The sequence below is a fragment of the Equus caballus genome, chromosome 13, assembly GCF_041296265.1.
Source record: "Equus caballus isolate H_3958 breed thoroughbred chromosome 13, TB-T2T, whole genome shotgun sequence".
Classification (NCBI taxonomy): Eukaryota; Metazoa; Chordata; class Mammalia; order Perissodactyla; family Equidae; genus Equus; species Equus caballus.
Genome location: NC_091696.1, coordinates 38,866,044 through 38,890,757, shown reverse-complemented (window position 1 = coordinate 38,890,757; position 24,714 = coordinate 38,866,044). Strand labels below are relative to the sequence as shown.

The following is a 24,714-nucleotide window of genomic DNA, read 5'->3' as shown; positions in this document are numbered from 1 at the left end:
GGATTGGATGTGGGGTTAGAGAGAAGTCAAGGATGACGTGGAGATTTCGGGCCTGATTGACTGGCTGGATGGGGAGCCATTTACTGAAATGCAGTGGGGGAAATGAGTTCTGTTTTAAAAATGTAACGGGCTTCCTGAAGCTTCATAACTTATTGGGAATAAAAATATGAAGCTTTTTTTTTCTTTTTTCTCCCAGTAATTGCCCCACTATATTACACAGGATCTCTCTTCCATCTGAGATGCAGCCCTTTAATAACTTTTTGGCCAAATTCCATGACTTCCCGGTCGCTCTGTTTTTAGTCTCATTTCACTGTTTGGATTCGTCTTGTTTATTTTTAAATCCTTGGTCTTCAGTCTCATCCTGAATGTTAAACCCATCTTCCTCCCTTTCCCCAGCTCCGGCCACAACTGTCTATGATTCAGGGGTCCCTGCATTTGGAAGAGAGGAACTCACTTCTTTGTTTTCACTCGTCCCTAACTGAAATTCAGCCTGTCTTTGAATTAGGAATGTGGCTAACCAACCTCAGTAGGATCTACCGCAGCTAATCGCAATCAGGTCTTTTCACAGTTGTAGTGATCTCAAATATCATTTGCGCTTGTCGTTCCTTTCAAATTGCAGAAGTTAATTGACCTGCCATTAGCTCTTCTTATTTCCTGCGTAATTTAGAAGCACATATATTACCATATCACCAACTTTTTTGTTTAACATTTTGATAGCTGTATTTCAATATAACTGATTTTCTTTGTAATCTTATGTATTTATTTACTTTTATGTTTTTAAAAACATTCTTCTGAGAAGAAATCTGGACTGCTGAAGTGGAAAAGGGTCCATGGCTCAAAACCAGTTACGATCCCTTGGGGGGGGGAGGGAGGGAAGGGGCTGGAGCACCTCCCCCCGGGCCGAGGAGGGCAGGGTCTACCCCCTCCCCCCATACACCCATCCCCCTGCCTGAGCTCACCATTTGGAGCGGAAGGAGGGATACTGGGGAGAAGGCAGACCTCCTTAAGATTTTCCTTAAGTCGTTAGAGAAAACATGTAACCAGTTACAAAGAGACCAAATAACACAGCGATCTGGGCATACTTCTCTGAAAGCACCAAGCCTCACAGCCCTGATTTTTAAGATGGTTGCCCCTGCAGCCCAAGGGCCAGCACGTGGTCTGGCAGCGCCTGGTTTTGTGAGCACTGCTAACTGGACCTGTGTGCCACGCTGCTTCCAATGATGGGGTTGGTGAAACTGGCCTCGACTCTGTGTTTAACTCAGAATGACTCAGCCTGATGCCGGGGTAATAACTGCTTGTTGGTCTCCCAGGGTGGAGTTCGCGAGGGGGCGAAAGCAAAATCACATCCTAGTAAGTGTGGTTTCTAAATTCACTGTAAGGCTGCTGGCGAGTAATGCAGCTGGCTCTCCCCTGCTGGGTTTGGGAGCTGTTCCTCACATCATAGAAGGCTGGAATGGAAAGAATCCTATGAGATTCCGTCCTAATGGCTAGTCACCATATGTCTGGAAGATTCCAGATAACCTCCATGGCACTTCTTCCAAATATTTGAAGTTCATTACTCAAGACTGTGATGCCTCCAGCACAGAATGTTTGGGAAACCAGTGAGGGCTGAGAGCAGGGACGGGGTAATCTGTTTTCCCGACTACAATGGGTAGACGTTATCAAATACTGGGCCCTTGAAAGGCTCAATGAATGATGGCTGATTTAGGGCCTGTGTCATTTTGTAAACGGCTTTGCATCTGGGTTGCGCTCTCATGTTCCAAGAAAACAACTTAATCTCTTACCTAATGAAAAGTGGATAGAATTTGGATTCCAAGATTCAATTTTCAACATAAAGGAAGCTTTTCTCCTTTCTGTTTTATTCTCCTTAAATGCCATGTTGGATAGAACCGCTCGTCTTAGAACTGGATGGAGAAATTAATAAGGACTAACTTCTCAGATTCTCTTATGTATTTTGTAAGCATGCTATCTCTTCTTGAGGTCCTGCAAATCTTTTACTTAGCATTCAAAAAATGGGAAAGAATTGTGTGTGTGTGTTTATCCATGCAAACATAGACACAATTAGAAAAACGAAGTCTTGTTCCTTCTCAGAATTATAGCATCAGTTCTTACGATTCAAATATTTTCAACTCACATTTGAGAAGAAAGGAGAAGGACATGACAAACGAGCATTACCAATAAGACAATTCTTCTTGGAAGCATACTTAGGAGTACTGTTTTGCCCGTTAGAACACGTAAACCCGTCTGCTCCGGGGATGTCCAATTTAAGCGCTCGAGGCGGGAGCCTCAGCTGCCTCTCCTCTGATTGACATGCTTGTCCCTGCTCCCCTCCCTAGTTCCCTGATGACGAGCCTTCGCCTCCTCTCCATCTCTATTTTTATTTGACCTGAAGCCAGTTGCACTGATTCCAAAAGAGAGAAAAGGGCCTGGCATGGCTTCTGTCCCTTCAGGCTGGCCTGCTGAAATGATGGATAATTCCCAGACGCTACTCCCTGAAGATTAAGTCCTTTTCATTTGGCCTGATTTACGCTGGCTTTCTCACCCTTATTCTCTGTTTGGGAAGGAGACAGCACCCCATTATTTAGCCATGAAAGCAGGGATGTCACTAAAGGTGGTCTCATCTTACCGCTTAAAGACCTATTAGAAATCTCATTTTGCTTTTTGGAGATGTCATTGTGATGCAAAGCGGTTCGGGGTTCCGTTACTGGTGAAAGCTCTTTGTCCGGCTGGCCTGGCCAGTCGTGGCCCCAGATTTGCGGCTCTCCTTTCCTACTGCTATCCCTAAAGCAGGAATACTGTTACTTTGAGGATTTCATGACATCAGTTGAGAAAAACATTAAAGCAGGAAAATTGCAGCTGAGCAGAACGGCGCCATCAAACCTTCCCTCAGATCCAAGTGACAAACTCCACTTTGTTCTGCTGTCCTGACACCGGATGTCCCTGTGGAGCTTCAGACAAATGCATACCTGCCAAGTTATTACTGTGCGGATTAATGAAGAGGGCATTTTCTATGATTATGGCTTTCCCCCCCGACGTTTTTCTCTTCTAGGCAATTGACTGTGTTTTCCTCTGTGTAACACTCGCAGCTGTTAGACCCAGGATCCCACGTTGGTGACCTTGTGGGCTCCCCTTCATCGTCTCCTTGGGCCGCTCCGTCCGTTTCCTGGGCAGTTTGCATTCCCAGCAGGAAATGGTCAGTGACCTTGAACAGGTCACTTCACCCCTCCCTGCCTCAGTTTCTTCAGCTCTCAAAGAAGGATAACAACAGCTCGTTTTTAATGTTGTGAGGATTTAATTAAATAAGGTGTGGAAAGTGCTTAGCGCACTCTGCCAGGCACAGAGGCTCATTCCACCAATGTTTATGGAACGTCGACTACGTGCCAGTCGTTGTCCTAGGTGCTGGGAGCAGCAGACATAGGCCCCGTCGCTGCCCTCTGGAGCGTTCAGCCCGGTGGAGGATTTGGGCATTAATTTGACATCACACAGGTTTATATCTCCAAATTGGGCCAAGGACTAGGAAGGAAAATTGCTTAGAGCTCCACTGGGCCCTGACCTAATCAAAGGACATATTTCCATAGCATCTGAGTGGAAATTGGAAGAAAGAATAAGAGTGAATCAGGAGAAGGAGGTGTCAGCCCCCCTGCCAAACCCGGAGCGTGGCTTAGCGAGCAGAGTGTGGGCCGGGTCTCAGTGCCCTGTGGGTGCCCTTAGCAGCAGACTGCATGACCACGTGCAGTGCTCCAGCTGGAGTAGGAGGATACTGGAGGCCGAGGAAAGTCCCTCTGCAAAGGCCCTAAGGTGGGAGGACACACTTGAGGAGATGAAAAGGGCCTGCATGGCTGGAGCACAAGGAGAGAGGCTGGTGGGAGGGGAGTCCAGAAAGTTCTCGGTAAATATCAGCTGGTATGAATGCCCGATAGTGTTATTCTCATAAACTCACTGCCAGCACTCCAGGGTCTCCTTAGAAAGACCAAAATCTCTCTACAAGCTGTTAACTTTTAACTAGTGAAGGAGAATTTCTTCAGGGATGGGATTTGTCCGTGTCACACAACTGTGATTTGGAGAATAAGGAGAATGGACAAGGAGAGACCTTTAATGTGGAAAGTGGGAGCCGATGCGCCTCCAGTGGCAGGCCTCCAGCACAATATGAATGCTCCATTACAGCCCAGAAAACCGGATATTAGGCAGTAAGTGAAAACAAAAACAGAACCAAAAAAAATGTCACTACATCATGCAAATAAAAATGGAAACTGAAATTAGGGAAAGGTCTCTAACAATGCGGTCGTTTTGAGGGTGTAATTAGGTCTCCAAGAAATAGAAGAACCTGCTTTCCTTGGCCTCTTAGAAAGGACTGGCCCAGCCCGAGAGCCAGAACTTGGCAGCACTTCGCTTGCTAGAAATGTTCCCAGTGACCTTCAGGGTCCTTCCCGTCTTTGATTTCTTTATTCTGGAATAATTCAAAAGAGCATTCATTCAGTCACACAATTATACGTATCAAGGGAAGTTTTGTTGTTGTTGTTTTAAGGCAAAGTTTAGAGGGAGATAAAACCGCAGACCCCGGAGAATCACGCGTCGCTGCCAGTTTCCCTCGCAGTCTGCGCCAGGCTGGGCATCTGCTAAGTGCTGGCCCCGTTGAGGTGTGGTCTCCACACAGCATTGGGAGGGAAGCCTGAGCTTTGGGACTGGCTGGATCTGGGCCCGGATCCTGACTAGGCCACCTACAAGCTGTGTGACCTTGGGCAGTCAGTCCTCCTCTCTGCACAGTGGGAGTTACTGTAAACTCAAGTGATGGCTGTCATTAGCGAGGGCTCTGTGGCCAGGACTTGAGGGTCCCTCACCAGCAAGCTTTCGGAGGATCCTGCCCCGGGGACAGCCTTCTGGTGAGGCACATTCCTTTCAGAGCTTTATTTCTTTGTGCTGTATCTGCAAAGTCTTGACTCTTGCTCTTCAGGGGTAGCTGTGCTTTGGGGAGACATAAGGAACCAGAATGAAGTTAGACTTACACTTAGTATCTCTTTAAAACTTTTAGGAAAAAAACAAGAAAAGAAAAGAACATTTAGCCATGATTTTTAAATGTGATATCTACGATAAAAAATCCCATCATAATCTTAAAAAATCCCACAAGAGCAGACACTGTCAATGGAACCAGCGCTTGAGATATTTTATTGCTTCTTAAGATGTAGAAATACAGAGGTAAATTCCAGTATTTTCCCTCCAGGTAAGAGATGGACTAGTTAATTTCCCTTCAATAGAAAGTTGGGAAAGAGCCGTTTGTTATGCCTCACTCAGCTGCAGTACATAAAGGTCTCTTCTGCTCTGGCTCTTGCTTTGTGTCCACAAGGCCTTACGTCAATAACATGTATGTTGCACCTTGAGGACTAACATGCAACTTTAGTAACCTGAGCCCTTCCGAGCGGGGCAAGCTAACAGTGATTTAAGATTATGCTGATTGAAAACAAAAAATCCACCCCAGATTTCGAAATAAAACATGCTAACTCAAGCTTAAACTTTCCTATCAAAAATGACATTGTTGCTTTCTAAGAATGGGAACGGATGAGGCCCTTAATCAGAGAGGCCATTATGTTGTCAAAGGCCTTGCTGAGGCTGAAGGACGGATTCTCATGGGCATATGACCGTTTTATTGCTTTTCAGCCCACGGCCGCCAATCCCACTCTCCCTCCTGCTGACAGAAGAGGAAGCAGCCCTCACCATTCAGTCCTTCTGGAGAGCCTATCTGGTAAGAGTCGTGTGCAATTACGGCATTTGGCCTGATGGGGGACTTTTGCGATGTGGAGGCCCACGGGAAAGCCCTTAGATGGATTTGAAATGGAGAATATTAGGGCTAACATCCAGACCTGGGAAACAGGATACTCTGTAAAATAGGTCGCGAAGAGTGATTTAGAATTTCTACCAAAACTTATTTTGCAATTATCATTAAAAGTACCCTCCAGCCTTTTAAAGTTGGGATGAGTGCCTTATATTACATAAAAAATAATTTTATATGCAGACAGAAGCAATACATGTTCACTGAGAAAACTCAGATAATTCAGATAAAGCCAATAAAAAATTTTTGAGTCACTGATAACTCTGTCACCCAAAGATAATCATTGTTGATATTTTGGTGTAAAACTTTCTAAACTTTCAAAAATCTTAATAGATAGAATAACATTTAAATACTTACCTAGAAAAAGTGACCTTTTCTTTTCAAGCTTGTCTTTTCTAACCATTTTCCTATTGGTTATTTCCAGTTTATCATTATTGTAATAAATGCTGCAATACAAATCTTTGTGCAGCCATCTTTGCACATTTGTCTGGTTGTTTATGTAGGAGGAATTGTAGAAGTCGAATTTCTAGGTCAAAAGGTGAGTTTTTTTCTTTTTTCCCTGATCCATATTGTCATGTGGCCCTTCAAGAAGGATGCACTTTAAAAAATTCTTACCAAATACATATGAGAGTGGCGTGCGTATCTCAGGCTAAAAAGTGTACATCCTCTGATTATTTGCAATTAGAGTATCAACGTTGAGAGGTTTCCTGGTCAACACTAAGCTCCCATTCTAGGTGGCAGCATGGCCCCACCCAGGTGTGAGTGTCAGGCATCGATGGAATGAGTTTAGGTTTGACATCGGCGGTGGCAAGCATCACCAAAGGAAAAGGTCTCAGAGGTTTACGTGGAGGCCAAAGATCTGCATACTGATGTTCTCCTTAGGGCTGGCGTGGGAGAAACAGACTGGGGTGAGCACACTGGCAAGCAGTGCTCCGTCAAGACGTTAGACTAATTCTAATGAGGTATAATTAATTAATCAATCAGCAAAATATTTGTTACATGACCATTAAATGGAACTGTCCTTGGTTACAAGGAGCTCACTGTCTGGGGCAGTATTGTCTGGTCATTTCACTCCTTTTATACATGGCACATTCCCAAAAACATGGGATGAAGTCAAGTGTGAAAGTTAAATAATAAACTTGCACATCGTGAGGAACAGTCTGTTCCCAAAGAGTTAAAAGCCAGTTATAAAACTCTATTATACCCCACGACTTACATGTAATCTTTGATGACATAGGTTTTTAGCATTTTTTACACATCTTATAAATGTGGTCTTTTTGCTTCATAATTGAACACCAGCTGGTTAGCTTAAATCCGGTGAGGTCTAACCAAGGCGAAAGATGCCTGCTTTCCACATGCTTCTTGAGTTCCATCTTTGTCATCAGCGTGTTTCATTTGTGAGGTGTATACTTGTTACACCAGAATCAGTGATTTTGCTCTTCTATTTTCTGTTCCTTTTTATGAAACAAAGAGCAAAATGCAATAAAATAGTGAGTTTTGGATTTTATTTCTTCCAGAAGCCTGGTAGGTATCCAGGATGTAACAGTAAAAGGAAATGTTCTGTCCCTGGTTCTCCCATGCAGTAAGACCCCCGACCCCGACCTCTCCACACACATGGTGCCTGTGTTATGGGCACAGCATGAAAAACACTGTCTGTAAGACAGCTGAATTCAGCTCATCACACCGACAAACTCTGCCGTGTAAAAGATGTCTCAGTGGCACAGGATTTAACTGTGGCTATTGCACCATCATTCTACACTAGCTAGAAATGTTCCCCAAGGTACAAAAGATGTACAAGGGGTCAGTGTATACTGTATGGAAGTTCAGGCTGTTCAAAGCCAAACATTTCCTGTGCTAAAAACGTAACTGAAGGGGGCCAAGTGAGGGGAAAAGATCCAAGTTTTCGCTAGAAGGAAAAGATATCTGATGTATGAGATGACTTGGAAGTTTCCCCAGAAAAGAAGGACTTGATCTCAGCCTTAAAGAAAGATGGAGCACTGGAGTGTCAGCTGGGACCAAGAGAATATCTCAGGGAGAGGAAATAGCATATATATTTTTTACCTTTTTTTTAAAAAACATATTGTATATTTTCGACAGCTACACACACAAACACATACAGACATGCATAGGAAAATATCTGAAAGGAAGCAGAGCAATGTGACAACAGTGGGTACATTGGGTTGGCTGGGACAGAATTAGGGAGACCTAATTGAACAAATTTTTTTCAAAGAGAACTAGTATGATTTTCTTTAATTAAAAATTAATTTAAGTCATACAGTCATCTCAATGGATACAGAGAAAGCATTTGACAAACTCCAACAAGCTTTCCCGATAAAAACACTCAACAAACTAGGAATAGAAAGGAACTTCAACTTGGTAAAGGGTTTCTACGAAAACCCTGCAGCTAAATTATATTTAATGGTGAAAGACTGGTTATTTTCCCCCTAAGATTAGGAATAAGACAAGGATATCTTGTCTTGCCACTTCAATTCAACAAGGTATTAGAGGTTGTAGCCATGGAAATTAGGCAAGAAAAAGAAATAAAAGGCATTCAGATTGGAAAGGAAGAAGTGAAGCTATCTCTATTCATAGATGACATGATCTTCTATATAGAAAATCCTAAGTAATTTGCTAAAAAAAGTTAGAATAAACAAGTTTAGCAAGGTTGCAGGAAACAAGATCAATATACAATAATCAGTTGTATTTCTATACACTTAGCAATGAACAATCTGAAAATGAAGTTAAAACAATTCCATTTGCAATAGCATCAAAAAGAATAAAATAGTTAGGAGTAAATTTAACAGAAGTTCAAGACTTGTACACTGAAAACTATAAAACATTGTTAAAAGAAATTTTAAAAAGCCTAAACAAACGGAAATAGGGCCTGTGTTTGATGATTGGAATTCTTGATATTGTAAAGATGGCAGTACTCCCCAAATTGATCAACAGATTCAACATAATCCCCTTCAAAATCCCAGCTGACTTTTTTCTTTTTTGCACAAATTGACAAGCTGATCCTAAAATTCATATGAAAATTCAAGGGGCCCAAAATAGACAAAACAATCTTGAAAAATAACAAAGTTGGAGGACTCATGCTTCCCTATTTCAAACTTACTACAAAGCTACAGTAGTCAAGTGATCGCGGCATAAAGATAGATCAATGGAATAGAGTTGAGAGCCCAGAAATAAACCCTTACATTTATGGTCAATTGATTTTCGGTAAGGATGCCAAGACCATTCAATAGAAAAAGAACAGTCTTTTCAACAAATGGCGCTGGGAGGCCTGGATATCCACACACAAAAGAAGGCAGGTAGCCCCCTACCTCACACTATATACAAAAATTAACTCAAAATTAATCAAAGACCTAAGTGAAAATGCTAAAACTATAAAACTCTGAAAAGAAACCATAGGCGTAAATTTTCATGATTTACAGATTAAGCAACAGTTTACATAGCAAAAAGCACAAGCAACAAAAGAAAAAAAATAACTTGAACTTCAATAAAATGAAAAACTTTTGGCTTCAAAAAACATCATCAAGTGAGTGAAAAGACAATCCACAGAATGGGAGAAAATATTTGCAAATCATATCAGATAAGGATCTAATATAAAGAATTTGCACAACCTGATGAATAACCAAATTATAACACTGGCAAAGGATTTGAATACACATTTTTCCAAAGAATATATACAAATGGCCACTAAGCCCATGAAAAGAGGCTCAGAATCATTAGTTGTCAGGAAATGCAAATCAAAACCACAGTGAGACGCCACTTTACAGCTACTAGCACGGCTGTAATCAAAAAGACAGTAACAAATTTTGGTGAGAATGTTGAGCCCTCGGAACCCTCACACACTGCTGGTGAGAATATAAAATGGCGCGGCCACTTTGGAAAGCAGTGTGACAGTTCCTCCAACAGTTAAACACAGAGATAGCACTCTATGACCCAGCACTGCCACTCCTCTGTGTCTATTTAAGATAATGGAAAACATCTGCCCACACAAACACTGTACGTCAATGTTCACAGAAGCATTGGTTGCAATAATCAACATGTGGAAACATCCAAATGTCCGTCAGCTGATGAATGGGTCCACAGAATGTGGTACCTCCATACGATGGAAGGTTCTTCAGCCATAAAAAGGAACGAAGCACTGCTACACGCTACAACATGGGTGAACCTTGAAAACATCATGCTAAGTAAGAGAGGCCAGACACGAAAGGCCACATATTGTATAAATCTATTTAAATGAAACGTCCAGAATAGGCAAATCCATAGACAGAACTGGAGTAGTGGATGTCAGGGGCGGGAGGAAGAGAGAAATGGGGAGTGACTGTAATGGTTTCTTTTTGAGGTGATGAAAATGTTCTGGAATTAGATAATGGTGATGGTTGTAGAACTTTGTGAATATAATAAAAACCACCGAATTGTAAACTTTGGAAGGATGAATTTTACAGTATGTGAATTCTATGTAAATAAAATAAATAGTACGGAAAAAATAATATGAAGCAAGCCGTTTTATTACTTCTGACCATGTGTTCTTCTGATAAGTTCTTGAGCTTTGGCCTGGTTTTCTTGGGAACAGCCAAACATCCGATGACTAGAAAAAGGGGCTTTCAGGAATTCACGACGTGTATTCTTATAGCCAGCACCTCATACAAAGTCTCTCTCATTACACACTCGCGTGTAGTTTTTACACACTCATCATGAAGTGTTTTGAGATTAACAAACACCTTTACTTGTAATTTCTTAAATACCATGAAGGAAAAATATAGTCCCTCACAAAAATTTTTTTGTGTGGTAAAATATACACAACATAAAAGTTCCCATTTTAACCATTTTTAAGTGTCCAGTTCAGTGACCTTAAGCACGTTCACGTTGTTGTGCAACCATCACCACCATCTGTCTCCAGAACATTTTCCATCTTTCTAAACTGAAACTCAGTACCCACGAAACGGTAGCGCCCCATCTCCCCTCCCCACAGCCCCTGGCAACCCCCTTCTACTTTCGCTCTCTGTGGCTTTGACTGCTGTAGATACCGCGCATAAGTGGGATCATGTGGTATTTGTCCTTTGGTGACGGGCTTATTTCATCTAGCATAACGTCCTCCAGGTTCATCTATATTGCAGTGTGTGCCAGAACGAACTTCCTTTCTGAGTCATATTCTTGCCAGGAAGTTTTAAAATCCACAAATCTGACATCTGCACTTGTTATAAAACTGACCCGACATCTGATAAAAATGTATTTTAACTGACCACATTAACAGAAATGTCACGTGGTATGGAAAGCTATGTGCTGTGAACCATTCTGGGTAGCTGTGACTTTACAGCCTTGTAAATAGGTTCCTGGTAGTTGTTACTAGATATTAAGCACTTCTGGAGAAGTAGACATGCTCTTCTTTCTTCTTTCAAAATACTAGATTAATGGTTAGTAAGCCGGATTGTTTCAACATGCAAAACTGAGTGGGTCTTTCAAAAATCCATTTGGATATTGTGAATGCAATGTGGTCCTCTCCCCTCTGAAGTGTGCTGGGTGACGAGCCGCACTGCCACATCAGTGGTGCTCTTCTGCTTGTGAGACCCCGGATGCACTTAGGTAACCATCAACAGAGAAAACGCTTCTCTCGTGAAGTCCAAAGGAGGTTCTCGTGGGCCATATTGATTGAAGTTTCTTTAATGATGTAGGAGGCAGAGACCAGCTAAATCCCCCGAATATTTCTGCTGTCCCAGTGTTTTCTGCCTTGTGCCCGTTGATTTTATTTTGTTCTTTCTAACTCAGCCTGGACACCAGTGTGGCATGCGCTCTTCCCCTCCTCCCAACATCAGCTCCCGCTCCAAGCATTGTGACAGCTGAGAACTGCAAAGGCCATCAATCATTACGTTCTTTGATGAGCAATACAATGCAAGGTTGCTCCAGCAGCCCCTTTGTGGCTTTGCAAAATTAAAAAAAAAAAAAAAATTGGAGAGCCTGAGCTCCAGCACAGAGAACAATGAGAATCTGTGCATTTTATATCTTTGTCTGGGGTGAACTGACCTGGGGTGAATGACCCCTGCCCCCCGGCTGTAGAGGTGGGCCTGTGCTGGCTTGGACACTTGAATACGGCGTCCCTCTGGCTACAGGGAGTAGTTCATGATGGGCAGGGACCCAAATCAGGCCAGTAACACCGAGTGGAACTCCATTCTGGGATTCTCGCAGGAGGTGTGGCAACAGAGCGGCGTGCTTTGCGTGGGGTTGCTGTGGGGCCAGGCTATGAGCAACCCTCTTCCACTGTGCGAGAGCCTGCTGGAGAAGGGAGGGCAGAGCTGAGAGACAGAGGAGCAGGGCTGAGTGCTGAGGACACTGCTGGAGCACTTGGGTTCAGCTGTGCCAGTGAATGCTGTTCAAGGCGCATTTCTGTCACAGTCGACAGTCCTGACAATTACAGTTTTTGGTATAAAAATTTCTAGGCACACAAAGGAGGATATTGGCACAAAATAAAAAACTGCGTCCATTCGTGCAGAGCAACCGTCCCGATTTGTCCCGGGGAAACACTGTAGCCTATGTCAGCTGGAGGCTCGGCTGTGGCTGGAGAGGGGGAGCCTACCCCAGGGAGCAAATTTCTCAAAAAAGTCTACTATTTTTATTGTTTAAGTTATACATAGCCATTGTGAAAAGAATAGATAATATATGTAAGTTAAAAAATTATATGATGCTTTCATCCTTTCAGAAGTTTTCCTATTCATATAGGAATTTTTTTTTAACAAAATTGTGATGATAAACACTGTTTTGTGCTTACTCTCTCCTCTTAATGATACAGTGGGAATTTCTTTCTTTGTCAGTACACAAAGATCTCTCTCACAGATTTTTATGGCTCTATGATATTTCTTTCTGTGAATACACCAAACCATAATTTGTTTAACCATGGTTGGTTGGACATGCTAGTTTTCTCTCTTATGTAAAATATATTATGAAAAACATCTTCGTTCATGTCTTTGCACATTTATCAGATTTTCTCTGTAAGATTAATGGCTAGAAATAGAATTGATGGCTTAAAAAGTAAGCGGCTCTTTTCAGAGTTTTGCTAATTACTGCTCAATTACCATTTAGAGTGGCTAGAGTCTAGCTTCTAGACCTACACTAGACCAGCAATGTATGCAAGTGTGCCCCAGGAGTAGGTCTTGATCGGGCAGTGGAGAGACAAAGAAGTAAGAGATTGGGAGCATGAGGCATGGGGAGGATGGAGTTGCGTGGACACTGTGCTGGAGGGGATAATCAAGTAAGGCTATTGTGTCCAGTTGTGTGGGTTGTGCATTGTACAACTCTTGGAGTAAGGAGCACCATTTGCCACTATACACGGCAGACCTTTGAGGCTCTGAGAAGCCTGGGAAATGATGATGGAGTGGCCACTTGTTAGATGTTTCTTTTTTTAATACCACTGGCCTAGGCAGTTCCTGGCCTATAATCGTATAACCCTCCTGACATCTGGAGGCTGGAGGAAACGGTGAAGATTGTATCTGTGATACAATCTGGAAGCGCTGCTGTTTTGATCCAGAATCTGAGTTTTTTTCCTGAAATTATGCAGCATCTTTCAGATTAAATAAAATGTATAAACAATTAATATTCAATAATATAGTAATTAAAAAATAAATACAAGGCTTTTTGCAGAAATAGAAAAACCCATCCTGAAATCCATTTGGAATCTCAAGGGTTCGTGAAGAGCCAAAACAATCCTGAAAAAGGAACAAAACTAGAGGAGTCACGCTTCCTGATTTCAAAACTTATTACAAAGCTACAGGAATCAAAACGGTGTGGTATTGGCCCAACGGTAAACATATAGACCAATGGAATAGAAAAGAGAGCCCAGAAATAAACCCTCCCACATATGGTCAAACGATTTTTTTACAAGGGTGCTAAGGCCATTCAATGGGGAAAAGCAGTCTTTTCGACAAACAGAGCTGGGAAAACTGAATATTCACATGCAAAAGAATGAAGTTGGACCCTTACCCAATACCATATACCAAAATTAACTCAAAATATGTCAAGGATCTAAATATAAGACCTAGAACAATAAAACTCTTAGAAGAAAACATAGGACAAAAGCTTCATGACATTGGGTTTGGCAATGATTTCTTGGATATGACACTAAAGGCACAGGTAACAAAAGAAAAAAATAGACAAATTAGACTTCTTGAAAATTTTAGTATTGTGTACATCAAAAGACAGTATCCACAGAATAAAAAGGCAACCCACAGAATGGGAGAAAATATTTGCAAGTCATATATCTGATAAGGGATTAATATCCAGGACATACAGAGAACTCCTAAAAGTCAACAACAGAAAAACAACCCAATTCAAAAATGGGTAAAGGACTTGAATAGACATTTCTCCAAAGAAGATATACGAATGGCCAATAAGTACATGAAAAGATTCTCAACATCACTAATCATTAGGGAAATGCAGACAAAAACCGCAATGAGATACCACTCACATCCGTTAGGATGGCTATTATAAAAAAAAAAAGGAAAATAACAAGTGTTGGCAAGGATATGGAGAAATTGGAACCCTTGTGCCCTGTTGGTGGGAATATAAAATGGTACAGCCACTGTGGAAAAGAGTATGGAGGTTCCTCAAAAAATTAAGAATAGAACTACCATATGACTTAGCAATTCCACTTCTGGGTATATACCCAAAGGAATGGAAAGCAGGTTCTCGAAGAGATATGTTACACCCATGTGCATAGCAGCCTTAGTCACAATAGCTACAACGTGGGAGCAACCCAAGCACGTGCTGATGGATGGATGGATAAGCAAAACGTGGTATATACATACATGGAAGATTACTCAGCCTTGAAGAGGAATGAAGGTCTGACACACACTACAGCACAGGTGAACCTTGAGGACATTATGCTGAGTGAAAGAAGCCAGTCACAAGAGGACAAATGCTGTGTGATTCCACTTATATGAGGCATTTGGGGGAGGGGAGAATGGGAACTATCGTTTAATGGGGACAGAGTTCCAGTTTTACGAGATGAAAAGGTTTGGGGGGATGGATGGTGGTGATGGTTGCACAACGTTATGAATGTACTTAATACCACTGAACTCTACGTTTAAAAATGGTTCAGATGTAAATTTTATGTTGTGTGTATTTTACCGCAATAAAAAGAAAAGGAAAGAGATGGGCGTTCAAATGTGCTTTGATTTAATTTAACACGATTTTCTTTCCCTTGAAAAACCACTGCTTTCTATATAGAGTTGACCTATATAGTCAGGTAGAAAAGAGACGATAAAAACAGCCCAGGATAAAAACCAAGCGACTATGAAAAGGCTCTTCAAAGAACACAGAGGAAAGGTTTTGTAGTTCCTCCCATATTTTCCTGCAGAAAGCAGAAATGCCAACTCGAGGCTCCGCGCTTGCAGGATGAGGAAGTTTTCTCCACTTCAGGCAGCTGGCGGGGCTGCTAGGATGACACATTTTTTTTGGAAGGATCACTTGATGTTCTCATCATTAGCCTTAATCTTCTTGTTCATGAATGTTATGGCTGAATGGAAAGACTTGTTTTATTCTTTCTTTGCAAAACATGCCCTATGGCAACATGTTAAAAATGTGGCCTCTAACAGCAAACAGATCCATTTGAATCCTGGTATGTCATGTCAGGCTATTGGTAATTTTGGGTAGGCTGTTTAACTTCTGAATCACAGTTTCCTGTCTGTAGAATGGGAATAATAATAAGAGGTCCTGCCTATGAAGAGCAAATCAGATGGTTAATCCCTATAAGGGACTTGGCACAGTGCCAGGCACATAGTAAAGCCACAATAAATATTAGCTATTGTTACTATTGGTTCTATTTTCCTTACTAGGGAATCTTTTAGAAAAGCCAGCTGGTGGCCTCCTTATAGTTCGTCAGGGACACCAGCATGCTCCCACCTCAGGGCCTTTGCACTTGCTGTTTGTTCTTTGCACCTGCAACTATCAACCATGGTGCCTTCCCTTGCTTCATCCAGGGTTCTTCTTGGATGTCTCTTCTGGCTGCTCTTTCTAAAGAAGCACCACGTCATCCCTCTCCAGCCTCTTACTCTGCTTTCTTTTCTGCTGGTCACTTATCAATTGCCTGACGTTATATTGGATGTTCACTCGTCTACTGCCTGTCACCCTGACCAGAATGTGAGCTCCACGAGGGTGGAGGTTGCTTGACTTATTCGTCCTGCATCCCCAGCCCCTACAACACTGTCTGGCACATATTAGGCACTTCATAAATATTTTAGTGACTAACCACATCCCTTAAATCGTCTCTCTAATGAGGGGATTTGAAAATGAAGAAAAGCAAACTGCACTGTTCCATTTATAAGCCCTTCTTGGGGATTTACTTGGGCTCCTAAAGACGGACTTTTGTGGGGGGTTGCTTATGCCCCAGGATCCTTGAACTCAACAGGTGAGCTTGTTAATCCCCCAGAGATTACCCTTGAGAAAAGTGTATTCGTTTTATCATTGGCCTTCGTGAGCCCACTCTTCACCAGGCCTCATCACTTAAAGAAACGAACTGTGCTGTGGGAAATGATGATCCCCCAAGCAGGCTTGAAAGGAGAGCATCCCCTGAAGGCGCTGGGCGTGGTTAATTCATCTGAGTATCAGACAGAAAAGATTTTCTTCAGTTGGAATTTCTCTTCCAATTGCTGATATCTCCTGGCAGGTGGGCAGACTTTGCTAGCAAAAGGCAGACATTGTTTTCTGCAAAAGGAATGCTGAAAATGGGGCCGTGCATCCAATCAGCACCAGTTCCCCTCTTGACGGTGCACAGCCATCTCTCGCTAGCCTCCGAGGGGCTTGTCGTGCCCTTGTGACTTGATAAGCAGTCTGTTCCCTGGGCTCCCCTAGTGGGAACGCCGTATGGGAAGACTTCTCTTCCCTGTGGAATCCTCGTTTGCTGGCTCTGAAGACAATTTTGGTCCATTTTCACCACCACAGTACCTCCCCGACCAGAAGAGTCAGTCCCAAAAAATTCTTTTCTGGAGGCCATCTCGTATGTATTTGTGAAACCCACGTATATTTGAAATTGGTTTTGAGCATTTGCTAACGTGGAAAATGTTTATGAGCTGTTGGGGGGGTCGAGGTCACCTCTACAAGTCCCCCTAACTAAGCGAAATGAGCCTCCTGAACTGCTAAACGATGTAGAGGTCTTGGTTTTAGGCCGAGGATTCAGATGTTAGGGTGGCTGCTGCCAACCCTTCTGCCATCTGACTCACATAGAGGACTTAGGCCTTCCGTTGACATGTGACTTCATTTGTTCGTCCCCTCATTTGACAAACGTGCATTGGGGACCTTGTACTTGCCAAGAACAGCGCTGGGTGCCTTAGAAACAGAGCTCATCCATCCCTTGAGAAGCCCAGAAACAGTGATAATGAGAATGATAATAATATGAAAAAGAGCAAAATCTAATGTTATTGGTCACTTGCCACGTGCCGGACGTCGCACTCAGCATTTTACAAGCATCATCTCCTTTACACCTTTTGCCGACGCTACAAAGTAGGCGGGCGTGTGTTACTGTTATCTTATGTGTGGATGAACCAGCCAAGGCTTGGAGACCCCAAGTGACTTGCCCAATGTCACTCAGTGATGAGCGGTAGCCAGAGTTCAAGCCCAGGGCTGACCGTCCTCAGAGCCCCCTCTCTCGCCTTTTTTAAAAAAACATTTTACACCCCTACCAGCAGTGTATGAGAGTTCCTGTTGCTCCATGTCCTTATCGATACTTGGTATGGTCAGTCTTTTTAATTTGAGCCATTTTGGTGTGTGTGTAGTGGTATCTCACTTTGTGTGTGTGTGTGTGTGTACAGTAAGATTTGCCCTTCTTATTGTACAGTCTCTCAGTTTTGACAGATGCGTGCAGTCTAACCACCCACATAATCAAGACATAGAACATTCATATCATCCCCAAAAGTGCCCTCATGCTGCCCCTTTGTAGTCAACCTCTGCCCCCACCAGCAGCCCTGGCCCTCACTGTCTGTTTTCTGCCCCTATGGTTTTGGCTTCTCCAGAACGTCATATAAATGGAGTCAGAAGATAGGCAGCCTTTGAGTCTGGCTTCTTTCCTTTGGCCTCGTGCGTCTGAGGTTCCTCCACGTGGTTGCCTGCATCAGTAGCCTCTTCCTTTTCGTCGCTGAGCAGTGGTCCACTGGAGAGGCCCAGTGAGAGGGAGCTCTTCACCCTGGTGATGAGTAAGCACATATGTATTTTACATAGGCTGCCTTCTGTATACCTATGGATTGCAGTGGTCAACTCAAGCCTCACTAAGCGTCAAGGTCGTCCTTGGAAAGATTTCGTTTTTGAATTCTAATATGCAGGGCCTCATTCGCCTGAGATTCTTGTTTACCTGGCCATGGTGAGAACAGGAGATGGGCGTTTTTTAAAGCCCCCAGGTGACTCTAACCTGCAGCCAGGGTTTAGACCCACTGATGAATTGGGATCAGCTTTGCAACCTACCAGTTGAATGACCCAGGACAAATCACTAAACTCGGAATCTCAATTTCTTTCTCTTTAAGTTGAGAAGAATAATAGCTGCCCTGAATAGCTCATCAGGTTATCATAAGGATCAAAATGTTTTTCAGTGGCAACACATGAGAAAACGTCCTTCAATCTGTAGATGCAGAAATAAATGGTATCAATATGGATGTAAGTATATATCAGTGTCTTTCCTATTTGAAAAGTCTTTCCTATTTGAAGAGGTTCTATTTACTAAACAAATAAGAGGTTTTAAAGACCAGATGGAAAGGGCGATCTTTCTCTGTCAATTTTATGTGTGCTGTTAGAAGATTGCTTGACATCCGAGAGTAGCTGGAATGCCAACACGCAGATGGAGCTGAGAAGTGGGATAAATGCGCTCCTTTCCGAGACGCTGGTGACGTTGGCAGAACTGGGCACCGCTGTAGACCATCCTTTTCGGCAAGATGGGTGAAGCGAGCACGTTCACAGAAAGTAAACAGTGATGGAATTAGAGGGACAAGGCAAGCAGAGGCGTCGCACCACGGATGCAGTTACAGAGCAGTTGCGAGCCAGTCCTCGCCTCAGAGTGAGGGAGAGGAGGGCCCCTTGTCGTTGGCAAATGTCCTGTGAAACAAGACGTCATTTTACAAGCATGTCTGACCACCTCCGGAAAGATTGTGAGGAGCAGCATGTCAGTTTGGGTATGGAAAAAAATGGCCATCTTTGTATGAAAAAGCCTTTTGTTGATATTTTATTGTAAAAGAGAAGATACTCATTGCAAATAAAAATCAAGCCACATAGAAGCAGTGCTTTAGTTTGGGCTGCTCTGACAGAATACCACGGACGGGGCAGCTTCACCAACAAGCATTTGTTGCTCACAGTTGTGGAGGCTGGGAGGTCCCAGATCAAGGTGCTGGCAGGTTCGGCGTCTGGTGGGAGTTCTCTTCCTGGCTCGCAGATGGCTGCCTTCTTGCTGTGTCCCCACACGGCAGGGAGAGAGCAAGCTCTCTGACCTCTTCTTATAGGGGCACTAATTTCATCATGAGGGCTCCACCCATGACGTCATCTAAACCTAATTCACCTCCCAAAGGCCCCGCCCCCTGACACCATCACCCTGGCGGTTAGGGCGTCAACACATGAATTTGGAGGTGCACAGACGTTCAGTCCGTAACAAATAGTTTAAAGGAAATTGTGAAAATCTCCATTCCTGTGCTACTCAAACCTGTTTCCTGGATGAAACCAGTGTCAACAGTTTGGTGCATGTCCTTTTAGTGTTTTCCCTTTGTATATATGAATATGTATATTTATTATATTGTGTTTTTTATAAATATGGAATATATATTTTTGTAAATATGGGCTCACCCTCTGCAGCCTGCATCTTGCCTTACCTTTGAGGCTAGCTTTCCACATCAGCACACATAGACCTATTCTGAGCATTTATATTTGAAGGAAAACACTCTACGAACAGAGCTGGCAGGTGGGAATTTGGCCAAACATTTTTTCATACAAGGTACTCTCAGTCCCAAGTGAGCCCTGAGGCGGCAGGACTGAAGACACCCTTAGGAGTTAGTCTCGATTTTTATTTCCTCAGCAAGTCCCAACAATTCGTGATTTAAGGGCCGGCTTTTCCCCTTCTGCTTTCTCTTGAGTGTTGGCTTCCCCAGATTGTCGGTCAGCTCCAGGGCTTTCTTGACTTCCTCTTCCTCCTTTCCAGAGAGGGGCGTCTCCTGGGGCAGCTGCTCCAGGCAGGGCGGTGGGGGCGCATTTCCTCCCTTTGTGTGTGTCATTAGCCATCGCTCTGGCTCTCCTCTGGGAATAGCTGCCCAACCAGGTGAACCAGTGTCACTTAAAGCCCCACTTCCGTTCCCAGGCAGGGGTTGGTGGTAGTTTCTGTCTGACTTCTGCTATGGCCAGGTGAAGAGGGATGGTGTCTGGCACAGAGACAATGCAGAGGACTTGGTATGAGTCACATTTTTCTTGTGAAGGGTATGCTGCCTAGAACTGCTGTTCAAGACAATTATTTTTTTAATACTTTGCAATTTTTCGGGCTACTTTAAAGGCAGTGTAGCATAAAGGGTAAGCAAGCAGGCCCTACAGTTCGATCCATTCATTCACTGATATTCATTCACTAGTATTTATTGAGTACCTACTATGTGCTAGGCAGGCATTGTTCTAGATGCTGGGCATACTACAGGGAGTAAGACCAAATTCTTGCCCTCAAGGAGCTTGCATTCCTGCAATAGACTATAACCAGATATAAATATGTAATATAATGTCAACATGTGTATTGGTTAGCTATTGTCACAATAATGCTGCTTAACAAACCGTCCCAAAACTCAGTGGCTCACAACATACATTTACATCTTACTTACGTGTCTGCAGATGAGCCAGGTTTCAGCTGCTCTAGGCTGCATTTGGCTGCACTTGGCTCCAGGCTGTTGGGTTCTATTCTGTTTTGTTCTAGAGTCTGTCTTTCATCTGAGATCAGGAGGCTACCAGGAGCATGTTCTTTTTATAGCAGAGGTCAGAAGTTCTCAAAGGCATAAACAAAAACACACACCATGAGTCGTAAGGCATAGGCTGGAAACTGGCACATGCCACTTCCACACACATTCCATTGGCCAGAGCAAGTCACGTGGCCAAGATCAACATCAATGGATCTGAGAAGTGTGCTCCTTGCTTAACGTTATCTACGACAAATAAATACCATGAAACAACATAAAGCAAGCTAAAGGGCTAGAGAATAATAGAGGCCACTATTTTAGATGGTGGGTTTTGCCTAGGAAGACCTCTCTGAGAAGGTGGTGTTTGAGCAGAGATATGAATGAAGTTCGTTCTAGGCAGAGGGAAAGGCACTTGCAGAGGCCTGCAGGGCAGGAGGGTGCTAGCCGTATCTGAGGACCAACAAGAGGGTCAGTGTGGTTGATTCAAGTGAGCTGGGGATGAGGGAAGGGAGGCGAGAAAGCAGTCAGGAGCCAGGTCCTGTGGCATCAAGTGTGAGCTCTCATTAGGATGCTGGAACTTTGGCTTTCATTCTCACTCAGATGAGGAGTGATGATGGGGCTTTAAGCAGAGGAGTGATGTGACTTGACTGACTTTTCATCAGGAAATGGTGGTAGCCAACATCCACAATGACTCCCCAGTGATCCGTCCTCTTGGTATTCACATTCCCGGGAGTCCCTTCCCACAACTGTACCAGGGTTGATATGTGTGACCAACAGAATAAGGTGGAAATGGTGGTGTGCCTCTTCCAAGATTAAGTTATAAGAAACACTGCAGTCTTGGTCTCTCTCTTGGATCGTTCACTCTGGGGGAAGCCAGCTGCCATGTTCTCAGCAGCCCCACAGAGACACCTCCATGACAGGAAACTGAGACCTCCAGCCGATAGCGATGTGAGTGAGCCATCTTGGATGCAGCTCCTCCAGCCCAGTCAAACCTTCAGGTGACGATGGACCCAGCTGACGTCTTACTCATAACCTCATGAGAGACCCTGAGGCAGGACCACCCAGCTCAGCCACACCTGGACTCCTGACCTGCAGAAACTGTGAGAGATAATAAGCGTTTATTGTTGTTTCTCGTTGCCAAGGTTGGGGGGTCACTTGTCATGCAGTGATGGAAACTAACACGGTAACTCAGGCTGCTGTAGAGAAAGCAGATCGTAGGGGGAGGAAAGTAGGAGAGGAGAATAATTGTAATATCTAGATCTTTGCTACTCAAATTGTTGTCCGTGGACCAGTGGTTTCATCTTCACATGGCAACTGGTTAGAAATGCAGAATCTAGGCCCCGCCCAGGCCTCCCGAATCAGAATCTGCACCTTGACAAGATTCCCAGGTGAGTTTTTGCACGCTGGAGTTTGAGAAGCATTGCTGTAGGTCACAGCCTGGGTAGATGGAGTGCCGTGACGTGGGTTTGAATCCTGGCTTACCAGCCCTGTGACCTCCAGTAGATTCCTTCATTTTCCTAAGCCTCGGTTTCTTTCCTCTGAAATGGGGCTAATAAGAGGGCTGCCCTCATAGGATCGTACGTGAGGGTATAAATAGAATGCTGTGTGTCAAGAGCTTTGCACAGTGCCTGGCACATGGTTGGGGCCTTGTGACTGTGAGCTCTTCATTGACTTGATTTGCTCCGTTCATTTTCCTCCCTCAGGACACATTCCTGATCATTTCCTGGTGGTTTCTCTTAAATTCATAAAAATTCTCTGTTAAAGAAAATCCTGTTTTTCAAAATGTCCTTGAGTTCATCAGAGAAACTTTTGTCCGTGCCCAGCGTGATTCCAGCCATCCCCAGAATGAAGGCGCCTGGTTTCCATTGTGTTTCCAGGCCCAGTTCTCAGGGCAATTTTCAGGGCCACCCAGCAGGCCAAAATAGGCCACAGCACTATAAATAGTGAGTTTGGGCTGCCTGGGGCCTAGCTTCCCAGGCCAGGCCCTTCCCTTCCCCCTGCCTGGCCCTGTAGTTGTTTAAATATACTCCAGGTTATATCTGCAAGTGGGTTTTCCTCAGTATGCCGGGAAAATGCTTCACCAACTTGCCAGGCTGTCAGCAAAACCTCCCTTTTTATTTGCTCAGTCACAACATGTCCCAAATACGTGATGGCAGCTGATAAACCAAACTCCTAGGGTTGTTGTGAGGCATAAATGGGAAAACTGCCTATTAGCGGGACTGGTTATTTAGTCTGTAGGGCCCAGAATAAAATGAAAACTCAGAGCTCCTTGTTCAAAGTTGTTAAGAGTTTCTAGACGGCGACGGCAGAGATTGAAACAAGGGTGAGGCCCTTCTAAGCGTGGGGCCTGTGTGGCGGCACAGGGCAGTGCCCAGGAAGCCAGTCCCGCCTATGAGGCACCTCACAGCTGGCCTGGCAATTTGCACCAGCCACATTCCCAACTTCCCCAGAGTCTTTTTCTTTAAAGAACTAACCATTTCCCTTCAAGGCAAAGGTTACATGTAAATTGCACAGCTCTAATTTAGTCCCTTCTGCTGCTAAATCTTAGTAACTTAAAACCATAGCAATTGATTATTTTCATGATCCTTCGGGTTAGCGGGGTGGTTCCTCTGCTGGTGTCTCCTTGATTCATTCACGTGGCTGCATTCAGCTGGGCTGGACTGGAAGGTCCGAGCTGGCCTCACTCACGTGTCTGGGGCCTTGGTGCTGCCTGTTGGCTGGAGCACCTCCATTCTCCTCCGCACGGCTCTCATGCTCCAGTAGGCCAGACCAGCTTCCTTACATTGTGGAAGAAACGTTCCAAGAGGACAAAAGTGGAAGCTTCATGCCTTCTTGAGGCCTAGACTCTGGAACGTGCACCGCAGCGCTTCAGTTTCCTTCTGTTGGTCAAAGCAAGTCACAAGTCTTGCCTAGATTCAAGAGAGGGGGTAGACTCCCCCACTTAATGAGAAGAGTGGCAAAGTTTTCAAAGGGGCGGAAACCCAAGGAGCTGTGATTCACTGGCATTGTAGTGCAACAATTCTCAAACTTCAGCCGGCATTGGAATTATCTGGAGGGCCTCTTACCACACGGATTGCTGGACCCCAACCCCAGAGTATCTGAGTCAGTGGGACTCGAGTGTGGCCTGAGAACTTGCATTTCAAACTAGTTCTCAGGTGATGCCGATGCTGCTAGCTTGGGGACCACACTTTGAGAGCCACTGATAGAGGGGTTAATTGTCCACACTTTAGTCTATAGCAGTGGCTGTCAACCTTGACGGCACACTGGAAACATCTGGGTGGCTATAACTCCATAAATGTCAGCTCTGGGTACCAACAGTAAGGAAGAGATCAAAGCATTGGGCAATAATATGGTCTTTGGCCTAGGAAACTTCGCTGTGATTTAACCCTATAAATCATTAGAAAGTTCATCAAATACCTCAAATGCTTTTGCCACTTATTCATTCCCTGATTATTTGGGTAAACAAGTACCAAGAAAAGTTGGATGAACTCTTATCTCAACAGTCATCACTGAACTGTTGGGGGGAATTCCATGTCTTCCAAGTCTGTAGCATGATATGGCTTTATTATTAAAGAGCCTTTAATAAAAAATAGGTGTGGCTTCCTGGGAGAAGGCGTTTCTCAAGCTGCACTGAAAAGACTACCCCACCAAAAACCAGCTGCTGTCCATGAGTCACACACTTCCTGCCTCCTGACCACGCACTAATAGCCTGAGCTGTCCTTGCCTCTGATTTTAAGGATTTGCAGTAATCAACGTGGCATCGTGTGAGTGAGAACTGAGACAAAGTTGTACAGATGTTGGGGGAGTAAGTCTTGTAACATTAAGTTCATTCTTCCCAATCTCTTCCATTAAAGCAGAGTTTCCCAAACTTTTCTGACCCTTGGAATTACCTGGGGTTCTTGCTAAACAGAGTGACACCTTGGTCACGTCGCATGGACTGAATCAGAACCTAGAGGCCGAGAGCCTCGGGTTCTATTTTTAACAAGTGCCCTAAGC

General features: G+C 43.9%; 1 protein-coding gene across 24 annotated transcripts in view; it reads left to right on the top strand.

Moving 5' to 3' along the window:
* IQCK (IQ motif containing K) overlaps window positions 1-24,714 on the top strand; it is a 118,156-nt gene that overhangs the window by 49,840 nt on the left and 43,602 nt on the right. For 10 of the 24 annotated variants that reach the window (XR_011424315.1, XM_070230918.1, XM_014730093.3 and 7 more), the window contains one exon: window positions 5,653-5,737. The exons of 6 other annotated variants lie outside the window; for them this stretch is intronic. Coding sequence is in view for 17 of the 18 variants with exons in the window: in XM_070230918.1 (XP_070087019.1) it covers window positions 5,653-5,737 (85 nt within the window). In the remaining variant the exon portion in view is untranslated. Of the gene's footprint in view, window positions 1-5,652; window positions 5,738-6,248; window positions 6,363-24,714 lie in introns of all 24 variants that reach the window. 8 more of the 24 variants (XM_070230921.1, XM_070230914.1, XM_070230912.1 and 5 more) reach the window with 1 other exon arrangement.